The sequence below is a fragment of the Eulemur rufifrons genome, chromosome 15 (assembly GCF_041146395.1).
Source record: "Eulemur rufifrons isolate Redbay chromosome 15, OSU_ERuf_1, whole genome shotgun sequence".
NCBI classification, from domain to species: Eukaryota; Metazoa; Chordata; class Mammalia; order Primates; family Lemuridae; genus Eulemur; species Eulemur rufifrons.
The window spans coordinates 36,245,030-36,262,485 of NC_090997.1; the positions used below are offsets into that span (position 1 = coordinate 36,245,030).

The 17,456-nt window shown below is 33.6% G+C and overlaps 1 protein-coding gene across 5 annotated transcripts in view; it reads left to right on the plus strand.

The window, feature by feature from the left end:
• The window catches only part of SENP6 (SUMO specific peptidase 6), a 105,302-nt gene that overhangs the window by 42,504 nt on the left and 45,342 nt on the right, over positions 1-17,456 (plus strand). For all 5 annotated transcript variants that reach the window (XM_069488986.1, XM_069488988.1, XM_069488990.1 and 2 more), the window contains one exon: positions 6,591-6,661. In XM_069488986.1, the coding sequence (XP_069345087.1) occupies positions 6,591-6,661 (71 nt within the window). The remainder of the gene's footprint in view (positions 1-6,590; positions 6,662-17,456) is intronic.

Consider the following 17,456-nt stretch of genomic DNA (forward strand, 5'->3'; position numbering starts at 1 on the left):
TTGATTCCAAAGTTCATTTAGAAGAGTATTTGAGAAGAGTAATAGACTTATCTTTAACTAAGAATAAATGAGGGAAGAGAAGAATAACTCATCTTGCCACATAATAAAACCTACTATAAAGAAAATAGTGATGGCACGTGGAAACTCTAGTAAAAGACTAGATAGTAAGATAGTAAACAAATTAGAAAGTCCAGGTGTATTCAATTTCCAACCAACCTGGCCAATAAATAAGAACAAGTCTATAGTGCCTTTAAGTGCTTGAATTTTGAAATTTGTACATTGGCTGACAAAATTTTGGATTACAATATGATGGTTCTGCATGGTGGCCAGTGATTCAGTTTTGGCAGCAGTACCATCCTTGGTAATGACATTGAATATCTGTGCACTTGTTTGAAATGATAAATACACTTCTCATTACATACTGCTTTTTGGTGTACATTTTTGCTTATTCCAAGTGTTTATTGAGCCTACTGTGTTCTAGACATAATTGATACAGTGATTAACAAAACAGACAAGATCCCTGCACTTCTGTAGTTTATATTCTGATGAGGCAAAGACTAATAATTAACAAGTAAAACATAAAATAATAAGTTCTATGGAGAGAAATATAATTGGATGATGTGATAGAGTGACAATATGGTTTCTTTAGATTGCGTGTTCAGGGAAACTCTTTACTAAGAAGCTAACGTTTAATCAAGGACTAAAAGAGAAGGAGTCTGCAGTGTCCTGATCATAAGAATGGCTTTCCCAGATAGGGAAGAGGTGGTGCTAAGTTACTAATGAAGTGATGAGCTGTCATGTTCAAAGAACAGAAAAAAGGTCACCTGTGGCTGGTGCTTAGAGAGCAAAGGAGAGAATGTTATGAGATGGGTTTGGAGAGATTAGCTGGGATCTCGATCACAGAAGGCTTCGTAAGACGATGTGAAAAGTTTGGACTTTTTATTAGTGCAATAGAAGCTTTCAGAGCATTTTAGATAGGAAAGTGTTGTTACCTGATAAATCTTTGAGATTTTTAAACACAGTCTTCTGTATAGGATTTGTAATTTGGCACAATTAAAAGCTTAAGACAGTGGCAATTCAATTAAATTGGCTGTTAAACATGTTCCCCTTTCTAAATAGAGATGTGCTGCAAAGGAAAATCAGTAATAGTCTATGACTAAGTATTCAAAACTAGCTCAGCAAAATCTAAGAGTAGAGGAAGTAGAAAAGCAGAAGAAAAGCAATCTTCCAATCTTTTTTTGGAGGGGATTGGAAGATTATGGGGGAAAAAATAAAAGGATTTTGAAGGTCTTATGCCATTAAGGATGCAATAGAACTTAGCTTGAGGAAATAGTTTGAATCTTGATAGATGTTAAGGAAACAGAAATATGCAAGTGTAATAAGGGTTGAGAGTGGGAAGGTAACTATTAATTTGTTAAATTAAATGGGGGATGGGGGAAACAAATGAACAGTAAATTGTGCAAGCAATAGTATAAAGTGTTTAAAAATAGAAGAAATGAGAAAACAATGAAACAGTGGTAAACATACAGCTAATGAAGTAAGAGGAAAGGAAAATATGAAGTCTGTCAGCTGTTTTAATAATTGTAATCAAGTTGAATATATTTAACAGGAGACAAATTGGTTGGATTAAACCCAGCTATACTATATTGTTTACAAGAATCAGGCTAAAATAATAATATGAAAGTAAAGGTTTGTTTGGAGCCATTAGAGATGCAAACAAAAAGAAAGCATGAGTGGAATTTTAATAAAAAATGAGATGGAATTAAGAATTAGAAGCACTAGACAAGATAAAGGAGCACATTTTGTTAATATGCTAATTGTGTTAAGGTCCAATTTATAAGAATGTAAGAAGTAAATACATAGAACTCCCATATGGTATTTAAAATGAAAGAAGTTTTTGGTTAGACTACAATTGTGGGAGATTTTAATACATCATCTTAAAAATTAAACTGACTTACCAGTTTAAAATGTTTGGAATAATGGATTGTAACTGTAAAAGGAATACATTTGCTTGATAGAATTTATATCTTTTGACATCTGTTTTGTAATGGAAAAATCAATAAGAAGAGCTATCATTAAAGCAAGGCAAAAAACAAACAAATAAAATACCCAGATCCTGGTAGTTTGTAAATATCATTTTTCTATAAAAAGAACATGGAGAAATGACTGATTCTAGGGACATGATAGGTAAAGCACAAAATGAATGTGATGAGAGAAATCTAGCAAGTACTAAAAAAGAGGGTGCTCACTTTAGTAGCACATATACTAACATTGAAAAGATAGACGATTGGCATGGATGACACACAAATTAGTATAGAATTGAGAGAGAGGTTTGTTTACATATGTTTACACATATTTTTGGAAATTTTGTGTTGTATATATTTTATTAATAGTACAGTAAGAAAACAACAAAAGGATGATAGGGTCACATCAAAGGAATATAGGAGCCAACTGAAAGAGCTCCCAAAAGCTGGAACTGTAACAATTGGTTTATAACCCTAAGTATAAAATATCCGTGAGTCATATTGATGTAAATGTATAAGTAAATCATTTATTTATTGAACTATCCTAGCAATCTTGAAAGTAATACCACTTTGGATACAGTACTGAATTTGCTAATAAGATTTTACAAGCTGCATAAAATGTACTGGGAGAGAACTGTTTCTTACAGAAGAATACCAAAAATATATGTAGATGTTCCCCTCTTCAGGAAGTGAAGCTTAATTATCCCCATTCCTTTTGAGCATGGGCTGGACTTGCTTCCAAGGAGAGTATGGAAAGAGAAAAATAGTAACTTTATAGTGGAGAAATCTGGCAAACACTTAGGCAAGAGATCAAGGTTAATTTAACATCACCAGTGATGTCATACTGATCACATTTACCTTATGATACAATGTGATTAGAAGTGCACTTCACATCTGTGATATTCTCCTAAACCCACAGCTTCAGTCTAATCATGAGAAAACATCAGACTAGACCTAGATTGGAGGGCATTCTATAAAGTACCTTATCAGTTCTCTTCCAAAGTATCATGGTCACGCAAAACAACAAAAAGCTGAGAAACACAGAGGGGAGAATAAGGAGACCTGATGACTTAATGGCAGTGTATCCTGGATTGGCTCTTGGAACAAAAATAGGGTGTTACTAGGATAGCTGGTAAAATTCTAATGAAGTCTTAAGTTAGAAATAGTGTACCAGTGTTGGTTTCTTTTTTGACACATTTGTGATGGTACTGTTAAGGTGTTAACATTACGGTGAGGAATATAAGGGAATTCTGAATTGTCTTTGCAACTTTTCTATAAATCTAAAATTATTTCAAAATTATGTTTACAAAAAATAAGACTTTTTTTTTTTTTTTTTGAGACAGAGTCTCACTCTGTTGCCCAGGCTAGAGTGAGTGCCGTGGCGTCAACCTAGCTCACAGCAACCTCAAACTCCTGAGCTCAAGCGATCCTCCTGTCTCAGCCTCCCGAGTAGCTGGGACTACAGGCATGCACCACCATGCCCGGCTAATTTTTTCTATATATATATTTTTTTAGCTGTCCATATAATTTCTTTCTATTTTTAGTAGAGATGGGGTCTCACTCTTGCTCAGGCTGGTCTCGAACTCCTGAGCTCAAACGATCCGCCCACCTCGGCCTCCCAGAGTGCTAGGATTACAGGCGTGAGCTACCGCGCCCGGCCAAAAAAGAAAAAAAAATAAGACTTTTGCAGCTGATCTTATCTAACCTTTAACAACAAAGCATTTTGATGTTATGTAAAAGGTTTAGGATAGAGAAATAAAGGCTGTCCATCTTATGCAGCTTATAAAATCTTATGTTTATATAGTCAGGTTTCTAGAACTTCTACACAAAACACAAACCCTGAGAAGCAAAAATCCTCCCCACCTACAGATGACAAAGAAGCATCTCTGCCTCTGCTTAGTTTGGGTGGAGAGGAAATATCCGTCGAGATTAAATCCTAGGCTTGAGCTTCATATGAGTTTGGAGTTTGAAATTTGTACCTACAAGAGTAATAAAACCCTCAAATTAAGAAGTTAACATAAATTTTGATTTTGGGTCATCTAGCAAAAATTTGCAAAAACAACTAAATTTTAAAGAAAATAAGATAGCTTATGGCTAGAAAATTATTTTAATTCTCTCATCAAACATACTATTTTTATCTTGAAATTCTTGTATTTAAGGTATGCTTTAATTTCTTCAACTTATTTTTTTGAAAATAAAACTTAATTTATTCTGTTTATGTAAGAAAACATGGGAAATATTGAAAACAGGGTGGACATAAATCTGAAAATATAAGGAAACATATGTAATAGTTTAATATTGCATTATAATAAATAAGGTTGTGTATATTACACGATGTATTTAGCACGTTGTCCCTTATTAACAATGAATAGTTCAATACCCTGTGTTAAACTGCAAAGAATACAGAGAGTTAATGTAGCATTTTCATCACTTTGTATGTTTTGCCATCTCAAATGATTTGTCGGTTCCTTTTATGGAATAAACCTGTACTTTTAGTACCCCAGAAAAGTAATCAAGCAGGTTTGAACTGAAAATAAAATCCATATTTCCAAATTTTGTGTTCACTTATAACTGTCAATTATTTTCCCTATTGATAATCTTCGCTATTTCAAAATATGTATTGTCCACTGTTTTAAATACATATGATATACTCAGTTACTGGGGAGTTTACCACAATAGTATATTTTGCTGCAGATTTATTGCCTCTGTGTTGCATTTTAAAGTTGGAGTTTTAATTTTTCTAAAGTATACAGTTATAAAAATTGGGGGTTAAGAAATCATTTATTCAGTTTGGAGATAAGATACATTATATCCTCTTTAAAACAAAAGTGTGTGGAATATAAAAACATTCATTTTATTTTAATCCTGATAGTTAGGAACTAAAAACCTACCTATCTTCTTTTTCCTTTTTTCAAGAGACGGGTTCTCATTACGTTGCCCAGGCTGGACTCAAATTCCTGGCCTCAAGCGATCCTCCCTCCTCTGCCTCCCTAGTAGTTAGGATTACAGGTGCATGCCAATGCCTGGCACCTACCTTCTTTCTTGTAGGACTGTTACTATTCTCATCTTCATAACTTATATCCTCACAAAGCTTAAAATTTTGGCAAGATGGAAATTGCCCACTTGCTCCAGATATTGCTCTGCTCATCAATATTGATGCAGTTTGTTAGGATTCATACTCTAGCATTGCCATTGAATGTGTGACAATAGGCAACTTAATTAACCTCATTGTGCCTCATTTTCTTCATCTACAAAGTACTAATAACTTTATGAGGTTATCACGAGGATTAAAGGAATTAATAGATACAAAGCACTTAGAACAGTACCTGACACATGACATTTAATATTTGGTAACTGCTATTACAGTGTACTATTATCACCACTCATTATTCTTTTATGTCATTTTCATACTTTGTTTTCCTTTTAAGTGCTGTAACTTTTATAATGTTAAAATATGAAATTCTTATAAGAAAATTTCTTTGGGATTTTTGTTTAATTAAAGTGAATTGCATCACTCTAATAAATAGAAGATACAGATCACTGGTGTGAATAGCATTATAAATAAATAGAATAGCCTCTTTTATTTTTAATTCCCTGGTTAAATAAAATGGGAATATTTTTAGAAGTTTTTATTTAGGGTGGGAAAGTATCTAGCTATTGTAGCTCCCTGGTCTATTGCACTTTTTTTAGGTTCTCCTTATCTATTCCTTTTATCCCACAATTAGCTATAGGGTTTTTGCTTTTTTTTTTGAAAATTAGTGTCTATTTGGATTTATGACATAGTATTTAGGACCCTTAGTTACTAAAGATTATGTTTACAATCATTGAAATCAATTGTATATGAAATTTGACAAAGTAATATTTTAAAACAAATATACTAATATCCCCTACCATAATGTAGTCATAATTTGAGACTAAAATACTTGTTCCATGATTGCTGGTTTTGTACATAACATTTTTTTTGTTCTGATTTTAGAATTATTCTCAAGACAATCTTATTCAACCTTATATTCTTCAACCTTATTCAACCTTATTCAATCTTATATATTTCTTCATTCATTGATTTATTTTTAAATAAGTAAAATACATTTACAGTAAAATTGGACAAATTGAGTATTAAGCTGAGAATTTTTTTATTCAAAATATGATAAATGAATATGAAGTATTAATGAGTTTTTAACATAATTTTTATAAGCCGATTGTGAAGGCAATTCCAAAAGAAAAATTCTAAAGATTTGTGCATTTGAGGAATAAATGTATATAGCTTTTCAAAGTGACTACTTTGAAAGGATAATAATTCGGATTCATTTATTAAATATTTATTCAACAGTCTGACTTACTTGCTCTGATAGATTGACATTCTAAGTAAAATAGAGTCACTACTCTTAGGGAGCTTATAATGTATTCAACATTAGTATATTTGTGTAATACAATTTTATAGTATCATTTTTATATTGCTAAGAAGCTGTGATTTGCTTTTAATAACATATAAGTATGCACTTAACTTTTTAATTTTGAAAACTATATTTTCTGTTAGAATAAAACTATATGAATTTCCTTTTCTAGGAAAGAATACCCACCTCATGTCCAAAAAGTTGAAATTGATCCTGTAAGGTTAAGTCGGCCCCAAGGTGCTGGTAAGTGTGCAGTTTTATTTGTTATATCTGTGAAGGGTTTTGGATTACTGCATGAAAAGTACAGAGATAACATGGGCTTTAGAATATTCCCAGGTATGAGAGAAATATGTAGAAAACCATCTTTTGAAACTGATTTGAGAATTTCTTTAACTGTGATCAGATATCATCAGGGGATGGTTGCACAGTCAGGTGAGTACTGTTTGAAATCTTTTGATCATATTAGCATTTTTGTATTATAAATCTAAATATTAGCTATAGTTAAATTATTAGCTTTGAGATTGGGTTTTATTGAATTATGTTATGATGTTGTATTATGTAATTGTCTTTTCATTTAATGGTTTTGATCCTAAAACTTAGAATACATTAGGGAACTACTTGATTAAAAAGAGACCATACTTGATACAACTGTGTTAATAGTAGATGTTGGAAAACCAGTGTGAGTAGAAATTTATATTTGTATTGAAATAATTTTTAATAAACTGGTATTATGGTAATATAAAAATAAAATAAGGGCACATAACATTTATAAAAAATATTGCCATCAAATCAGTTTTCATTATTTAGAATAATAAATTTTAATATGTGTCTAGCTTGTTTGTCCCATGCCTTTGCTTCTCTGATGCCTCTTAATTCCAAAATCTAATGATTTTACACAGCTGGGTTTTCCTGATAGCTGAAAGTATGTGTTTTAAAACACTCATGTTGTTTTTTCTCCTTTGGTGAAAAATCTTTTGTATGTGTACTGGACATACCTCTATTTTATGAAGAAAATATCCAAACTTAGTTTTATTCTTTGTTAGTTACCTGCAGTCATTATGAATGTGAATTATTGTACTTTGCAATGCATATTTATGCTAAGTTTATTAAGTTTAGCAACAAACAGTGACTCCCCTCTTCAGCATTCATTTTGTTATGCCTTAAATCTTCATTGAACTCTTACTCTGTACTACATGCAGAGTCAAATGCCTTATATTAATTATTTACTTTTATCCTACCTTTCTATCCAAGATCCCTGTAAGCTAAATTCAACATTTACCTGCATTTTGTACAAAGGAGGAAACTGAGGCATGGAAGGATTATATAACTTGCTCAAGAACACAGAGCTAGTAAATAGCAAAGCTGATATTGGAACCCAGGTCTGTTTGATGCCAAATCATATGCTCTTAACCACTGTGCTTTGCTGTTTTCTTGCTCAATCACAAAGAAAGTTATTTCTAATCCTCAGAGAAGAACTAAGTGTACAATAGGTATTATTTCCATTTTATAAATGTATCTCAGAGAGGTTTAAGTGATTTGGCCCGTTAATACAGTTTTAGATGGCAGTTAGCCAGGCTTGTTACAAATAATTTTTAAAATTTATTTAACAGTATTCATTAAGTAGATAAGAGTACTCTTATTTCTGTTAACTTATTTTGAAATAATTTTAGACTTACGGAAAAAATGGCAAAATTAGTACGGAGAGGTTCCCGTTGACCCTTCACCCTGCTTCCCCTAATGTTAACATCTTTTTAATCATAGTACATGTATCAAATTAAGAAATTGGCGTTGCTGTGAGATTCTTGACAAAATTATAGAACTTGTTCAAGTTTCACTAGTTTTTAACTAATGTCCTTTTTCTGTTCTAGGATCCCACGTTGCATTTAATTGTCATGTTTTCTTAGTTTCCTTGAAAATTTTGAAGACTAACTAGTCAGTTGCTTTGTATAATGCTTCTTGATTTGGGTTTGATGATGTTGTCTTATTAGATTTAGGCCATGGATTTTGACAGAAGTGATGTGTCAGGGATTGCAAGATGTTGATACGTCTTATTATTGGTGATGTTAACCATGATCACTTGGTTAAGGTAGTTTCTACTAGGTTTCTTCATTGTAAAATCACCATTTTTTCCTTGGTACTTAATAAAGATCTTGGAAGAAATATTCTGAGACTCAAATATTCTGTTTCTTCTCAAACTTTTACTCACTGATTTTAGCATCCATTGCTGGATCTTGCTCACAACAGTTATAGCTTGATGTTTGTCTAATGGTGATATTTTTATTTTCCTCATTTCTTTAACATTTATTAATTGAAATTCTTCTGTAAGGAAGAGATGTACCTTCCCTATTTGGTTATGTATATCTGTAGACTCATGGTTAATAAATGAGGTTCTTATTTACAGATAAACTTTAGGAGAGGAGTATTGGTATATTTAACTTGTAAACTTTGCATCTTCTTTTATGTTAGGTAGATACATGAATATTGCATTTTATTTTAGGATTTCCTTTAGAGATGGTTTTGAGAACATTGAGATTTCAAAACCAAGATCACTAGTTACTGGCATAGCTCAAAGAATAATTTTCTCCTACAAAGAAATCACTGTCGTTCTATAGTTCTTAACACCCAAGGTGATTTTCTTTATCATTATTTCTGCTCCCTTCATTTTGAATTTAAGAGGCATTTAATATGAATTTTGATAAGTTATAGCCATATTCCAGCACTTACTAACATTAATAGGCAGTTCTTTAGTATAAAATTAAAGGTGTAAACTATTAAGTATAATTTTTGGTCACACTACATGTCCTGTTTGTTATTTGTTATTCTTTTTAAATTTTTCTGAACATATAGAATAACAACTATATGACTGTATTATTAAGATATCTTGGCCTGGGCATGGTGGCCTACGTCTGTAATCCCAGCACTTTGGGTGGCCAAGGCTGGAGGATTGCTTAAGGCCAGGACTTTGAGACCGGCCTGGGCAAAATAGCAAGATTCCATCTCTACAAAAATAAAAAAAATTAGCCAGGTATGATGGCTCTCACCCGTAGTCCCAGCTACTCTGGAGTTTGAGGTGGCAGGATCGCTTGGGCCCAGGACTTTGAGGTTGCAGTGAGCTGATCATGCCTCTGTACTCCATCCAGCCTGGGTGACAGAGCAAGACCCTGTCTCAAAAAAAAAAAAAAACCTCATGTTTTTTCCCTACTTTTTTTTTGTTGTTTCTCAGACTTCCTTTTTGTTTTTCCAACCTGTTTTTTTAATCTTTCACAAAGAGAGTGAATAGACATTTGCTGTCTCTGAATATACATTTAATTACATTCCTGATGTATTATGTGATTATAACTCAGTCCCCTGATTTGGCACTATTTAATTCACATGTACAGAGGATAAATATACCCTCATGCTCAACCAATCAGGGTAGTTGCTATTGGCATTTTAACATATAACTTTCTAGACCTTTTGTATGCATGTATTCATACTCTGTTCTGTAACTTGCTTTTTGACTTTGTTATGATATTTCCTGGTTTCTCTACTCTCATTAAAAGATATTGGAATGTCAGAGTAAAACCAGCATGGAAAACACAATGAAGAACTTTGAAGGAAGTTTAAGAATCAAGTATGGATTAATTCCTTATAAGTAGGAATAACTTCCTTACAACTTAATGTGTCCAAGTCTCTAATCAAATTTTAATGAATGTATAGTGGCACAATATAAATTCTGTTTATTAATATAATTTAGTTTTTAATGTTTCGATATTATAAATAATATGATTGTTATACTAGTACCTGCATTTTGTGTATTTGATCTATTTCTTTAGATCAAATCCCTATAAATGAAATTACAGGGTTGAAAGCTGCATATTTTTTTTTTTTTAAGAGAAATAGGTTCTCGCTTTGTTGGCCAGGCAGTGGTGCGATCATAGCTCATTGCAGCCTCAAAGGGCTCAGGTAATCCTCCTGCCTCAGCCTCCTGGCTAGCTAAGATGATAGGCTGATACCACCATGCCTGGTTAATTATTTGTTTTTATGTAGAGACAAGGTCTTGCTACATAGACCAGAATGGTCTCAAACTCTTGGCTCAAGCAGTCCTCCTGCCTTAGCCTCCCAATGTACTGGTATTACAGACATGAGCCACCATGCCCAGCTGGTACACATTTTTTTTAAGACTTGATATGTTATTGCCAAAATGCCTTGTGTAAAGATTGTTAGCTCCTAACAAACAGTGTTATTTGAGTATGCCTATTTTCTCCTGCTTTTCAGTAACACTAGATATTATCATTCCTTTAGGCTTTGCCAGTCTAATCAAACATGTATTTTTCACATTGCCTTCATTGCTGGTAAGGCATGGGTTGTGGTGTTTTGTTTGTTTTTTTTTTTTTTTTTAGACAAGGATCTTAGTATGTTGCCCAGGTTGGTCTCGAACTCTTAAGCCCAAATGATCCTCCCCTGATCAGTCTCCTGAGTAGCTGGAATTACAGGCATCTTACATGTTTAATGTCCATTTGAATTTCTTTTATTCATGTTTGCCCATTTATTTATTGGGTCTTTTGCCTATTTATCACTTATTTATTAAAGCTTTTTATAAGCTGAAGATAGTAACTCTCTGTTATCTCTGATGTAGATGCCTTTCCATTTTGTGATTTTTCTTTTACTTTTTCTAGTGTTGTCAAATAATACATTTTAATTTTGTTGAGATCAAATCTATTTGTTGTTAAAGTTAGGTTTACTTCTTTAGTCTCATGTTTGGAAAAGCTTTTCCTACCCTGGATTTCTAAAAATATCCACCTTTCTTTTCTTTTTTTAAAATTTTTATTTTAATTAATTAATTTATTTTTTTTGAGGCAGAGTCTTGCTCTGTTGCCCGGGCTAGAGTGCCGTGGTGTCAGCCTAGCTCACAGCAACCTCAAACTCCTGGGCTTAAGTGATTCTACTGCCTCAGCCTGGTCTCAAACTCCTGAGCTCAAACGATCCGCCCGCCTTGGCCTCCTAGAGTTGCTAGGATTACAGGCCACCTTTATTTTCTGAAAGTCCTTTTAGTTTTATTTTTATTTATATACACGTTTTTACATTTAAATTATTTTTATTTTTAAACAACATCCTTTTATTAACTTTATTTCCCTTCAATATATGTGGGTGGATGTTCAGGAGTGCCTAAAAAAGTATTTAATTGCTTTAGGAGTAAATTTCAACTGTATTTTTTCCTCATGCTTTTGGGTTGTCAAACCTTTTTTTACTAGCTTATTTTATAAATATTAATATTAATATATTTGTAAGTTTTCCACTGATACATTAAAGTTAGGTGTGACTTATTAATGCAAGTTTGCCTTGTGCCTCTATACCATGAAAGTGGTGTTCTCAGGAAGTTCAACAGCTAGAGAGACTACAAACTTGTAAGCATGTTGCTATACAATTGAGAAGTACTGTATAGAGGCAAATTCAAAATGTTGTCGTGTCATAAAGGAGTGGTCACTGACCCTTTCTTGAGGTTGAAATAAATCCTCACCAAAAAAAAAAAATGAATAAAGCTGAGTTTTGGCTAATCAGAGTTTGACAGACCAAGTAGAAGGGAAAAAGCATTGCTACTAATGAGAATAGAATGCAGAGGTACAACTGGTGAAAGAGTCTTACCTTATTTGAATAAATAATGTATTAATATTTGATTGGAGACTAGACAGAGGATAGCCAGAATGAAGCCATAGAAGTAGGTAGAGGTAGGTTGTCATGCTAAGGAGTTTTTACTAAATTCCATAGACCAAAAGTATAGTATATAGCCAAAAGTGATTTTTAAAGAGGTTGTAATGAGAATATGATACATGACTTTAATTTTATTTTATATTGAAAATCAGTAGCACCTACATGATAGAGAAAACCAACTGTTTTTCTAGTTTGTCTTTTGAAAGATAGTAAAAAATAATTTAAAAGCAAATGTGTAACTAGAATAAAGATAGTTTATGTTTTGTCACTATTCTCTGGGTATGTATTTTCCAGCATATTGTAATGTCACATCTAAAACCTCAAGAAAGTTAAGGCCTTTCCTTGTCCTACCCCATCTCCAAGTTCTGTTATGAAAATTTTCAAACATGTAGAAAGTTGACTTTTATATAGTCAAAATGCACATATCTACAACATAGATTCTACAGGTAATACTTTTTTATTCTAAACACTTCAGGCATATCATTAACTTAGAATTCAGTATTAGTTTACAGTTTTCTTTTGAAATAAAACTTACATACAATGAAATATACAAATATTGAGTATACTATTCAATAAATTTTTGACAAGTATTTGTCTCTTTCTAATTAAAACCCCTATAAAAACATAGTACAAATAGTATTGTCACCTCAGAAAGTTCCCTCATGTTCTTTCACAGTCCCCACCTGGCCCCCTCAAAGGTAACCACTGTTCTGATTTTTCCCAACATGGATTAATTTTACCCATTCTAGGACTATATATAAATGGAGTAATACAATATATATTCTTTTATGTAAAGCTTCTTTCATTCAGGGTAATTTTTTTTGGGAATCATTCATATCTTTGCATGCATCGGTAGTTTGTTCTTGTTTAGCATTCTATTGTATGGGTGTACCAATTTATCCATTTACCAGTGGATGGATACCTGGGTTGTTTCCAGTTTTTGTCTATTATTAATAAAGCTGCTATGAACATTCTTTTTATGGAGGATTTTTTTTTACTTTGGATTTTAAAATTTGTTCTATCTATATCCAACCTTTATATAGATTACTCTTACTTATCCGATAATATCTTCCATCTTACCTTTCCTGCATATCTGGAAATAGTGTAGTATATTTAAAAAGACATTTTGCCTAGGCACCGTGGCTTACGCCTGTAATCCCAACACTTTCAGAAGCTGAGGCAGAAGAATCATTTGAGCCCAGGAGTTCGAGGATGCCATGATCACACTACTGCACTCAGCCTGGGCAACAGAGTGAGATTCTGGCTCTAAAACATAAAAATAAATTTAAAAGACATTAAGCTACCAGCCTGAGCAAGAGTGAGACCCTGTCTCTACTAAAAAAAAAAAAAAAAGAAAGAAATCAGCTGGACAACTAAAAATATGTATATTTAAAAATTAGTCAGGCATGGTGGCGCATGCCTGTAGTCTCAGCTACTCGGGAGACTGAGGCAGGAGGATTGCTTGAGCCCAGGAGTTTGAAGTTGCTGTGAGCTAGGCTGACGCCACGGCATTCTAGCCCGGGCAACAGAGTGAGACTCTGTCTCAAAAAAAAAAAAAAAAAAAAAAAAGACATTAAGCTAGAAAATCCAGCAGAAAGTATCTTAACCTTGATGTTCCTACTGGGTGATCTTGGGTAAATACTCTCTGTTCTCTTTCTTATCTCTAAAAGAGGGATTCATCTAAAGCAGTAATGTCACATCCATCTCAGGTACCTTCCTGGAGTAATCTGTTAAGGATTTGCTACATCATGGCTTAGCAAAAATCACTTCCATGATCAGTTATCTAGTAAAACTTCCTTGAGCCACCACTTATCAACTGTTTGCCATCCTTGGACCTGTCACGTCTTAAACCTTTTGCCATTTTATATTTGAGACTACCTAATTTTTACCTGAGTTATCATAATCTTCTCAAATGTTTTCCCCTTCTTTCCCTAGAAGATAGAATCCTAAAGGAATTCCTTTTTTAAAATTTTTATTTTAATAGATGTAAGGGGTACAAATGGTTTTTTTGTTACATGGATGAATTGTATAGTGGAGAAGTCTAGGCTTCTAGTATACCCTTCACCTGAACAGTGTATGTTGTACACAGTGGGTAATTTTTCACCCTGTATGCATCCCCGCCTTCTAAGTCTCCAGTGTTCATTATGTCACTCTGTATGGTCATGCATACCCATTCCTTAGCTCCCACCTATTAGTAAGAATATATAGTGTTTGGTATTTTGTTCCTGGGTTACTTCATTTAGGATAATGGCCTCCAGTTCCATCTAAGTTACTGTGAAAGATATTATTTCATTCCTTTTCATGGCTGAGTAGTATGTCACAGTCTATGTACACTACATTTTCTTTATCCGTTCAACAGTTGATGGGCCCTTGTGTTGGTTCCATACCTTTGCAATTGTGAATTGTGCTGTGATAAACTACGAGTGCAGGTGTCTTTTTTAGAAATTGACTTTTCTTTTCCTTTGGGTACTCAGTAGTGAGATTGCTGGATTGAATGGTAGATCTACTTTCAGTTCTTTAAGAAATCTTTATACTGTTTGCCAGAGAGGTTGTATTAATTTACATTCCCACCAACAGTATATAAGCTGTCCCATTTCACTGCATCTGCTCCAGCATCTATTGTTTTTTGATTTTTTAGTAGCCATTCTGAGGGGGGTAAAGTGGTATCTCATTGTGGCTTTCATTTGCATTTCCCTGATGACTAGTGATTTTGAGCATTTTTTAATGTTTGTTGGCCATTTGTTTCTCTTGAAAAATGCTCATGTCCTTTCCCACTTTTTGATATAAGGGTTATTTGTATTGATGGTTTGAGTTCCTTAATAGACTCTGGATATTAGTCCTAAAGGAATTTCTTAACTCTCATACTAACATTTTTATGTCTAATACTTGTCTCTTTGTAGATCTACCCTGGTTTCCTATAACACTGTAGTCATTAGCCATTTCACCACATCACATTGGTTTCAAAAGTTTTATCTTAATATTTTGAATTATGTCATTCCTTGCCATTTTCCTTCCTTCAAAACCTTTTAGATAGCTTTGATTTAGGGATCCATACTTTAATATCATTTATCTCTACCTATTACCAATAAAAATCCTCAGTTATCTCAAAGCTTGGGCCATTTAAATGTTTCCCCCCCTTTGTTAGTTATGATGGTAGGTAGAGAAAACGTGACATAGACATTATATGATAGCTATAGTGGAGAGCAGAGTGTGATTAAATAATCATAAATGAAGTGATACTGTTTTTGTTTTGTGGGAAGGGAGCTGTGGCTGTCCGTTGTGCAGCTGAGCTCCCTGGTACTGATTTTTTAAAATGTCAATCTCTTAAGTAGGATCTGTCAGAAAACTAATTAGATTCATATTTGAGCAAAGTGATGCAAAGATATTGTGTGGCTTACAAAGATTAATTATGTTTGTAAGGATAAAGCTTTCCTTTGTGTAAATTATAGAATTTTGTAAGGCCAAAAAAAACTGGTGGGGGGCGGTAACCCATGTTTTAAGACTGCTCTACAGTAAATTAAATTTTTTGAATAATTGATTTTCACATAACTGTGGTTATGTATTTTCTGAATCCCAAAATGTTATCTGCCTCCTTTTTTCCTTAGAGTGTCACATTATACCTCTTTAATAATCACTTGTATAGAAACTGCTTTATATATCTACACAATCAACAAAGTTTGTTAGCCCTCATAGAAATAATAACTCTGGACTGCATGCTCTGGACTGGAGCAGCTTCTCTGTAACCTTAGGGGAGAGAGGAAAAAAGAAGCACCGTAATAGTAACTCTCCCCAGCTGAAGGCTAAGTCGTTATGCTTCATTATCTCTGTGTGACAAAGGATAAGCCATTTTCAGATATGATGTAGTGATCTCTTCCCCTGACCCCTGTAATTTTATTTTTTATGTGTCATGTGATTTTATCTTTCTCACGTGATAACATTAATCCAAGTAAGCATTTGTTGAGACCTTACCTTGTGCAGTTTCTAGATGCTGGGAAAACACATGACTAAAACATGATGTTTTGCTCTTTCAGAGCTGACAGTATGATGGGGGAAATAGAAGTACAAATAAATGCAATAAAATAAAATTAATGCTATGGAAACTCTGAGGATCACTTAATTGTGCCTGGAGTGGGGCAGAGGCAGCTTCTTGACTAAGAAAGGTTTGAATTCACCAGATAGGTAGGGCTTCACTTGCTTGTGAAGAGAACAGCATTTGTAAGAGGGCTAAACAGAGAACACCCTGGAGAAATGCATTAAGACTGGAACATCACCATGAACCTTTGCTTGTCAAGAGATGGGGTTTAGAGTTTTTTCCTTAACTACTAGAATCATGGAAAACATTTAAGTATTAGAATGACAAAGTCATATTTTTGTATTGCATCATTTCGGCAGTAGCCAGGAAGGATTTGAAGGTAGCAAAATTGGAACAAAGGAGATGAGTTTAGGCAAGAGTTAATGTAGTGGCAGTGGGTTTGGAGAGAAGAGAGTGAATTTAAGAGCTATTAAAAAGTAGAGTTCTCTTGAAAGTGAGGAAGGAGGGATAAGGAGTAGTCATCAATTATTTAAATTTCTAGCTTTGGTGTCTAGCAAAATAGAAGTACGAAGATTGAGAGATGATAATCACTTACTGGAACTTTGTGTGATTACACTAAGCGAGAATGATTATATAGGTTTTTTTTTTTTTTTTTTTTGAGACAGAGTCTTGCTCTGTTGCCCGGGCTAGAGTGAGTGCCATGGCGTCAGCCTAGCTCACAGCAACCTCAAACTCCTGGGCTCAAGCAATCCTTCTGCCTCAGCCTCCCGAGTAGCTGGGACTACAGGCATGCGCCACCATGCCCGGCTCATTTTTTCTATATATATTTTTAGTTGTCCATATAATTTCTTTCTATTTTTAGTAGAGACGGGGTCTCGCTCTTGCTCAGGCTAGTCTCGAACTCCTGACCTCGAGCGATCCACCCGCCTCGGCCTCCCAGAGTGCTAGGATTACAGGCGTGAGCCACCACGCCCGGCCTATATAGGTTTTTAAAGGCAGTATTGTATGTCAAACTAAATATTAGATAATGTTGAATTTTATGTATATATAATCTTATCTAAAAAATAAAAGGAGGAAATAATAAGCAGAAAATAGAAGTATTTAACAAAGCTGGGATTATTCAGATAGGATGTTTTGGTTTGTCAATTCATTAACTTTTGTTTTGGAAACATGTTTGCCTCTTGCATACTTTAACCTTTGCTGATGAAGTTAGAGTGTAGTAAGTTTTAAATTGGCCTGTTTTGGAGTTCATCAAATCATTTAAAATTTTTAATTATAGTCTTATTGAAAATTATTAAATGTACATTGAAAAAT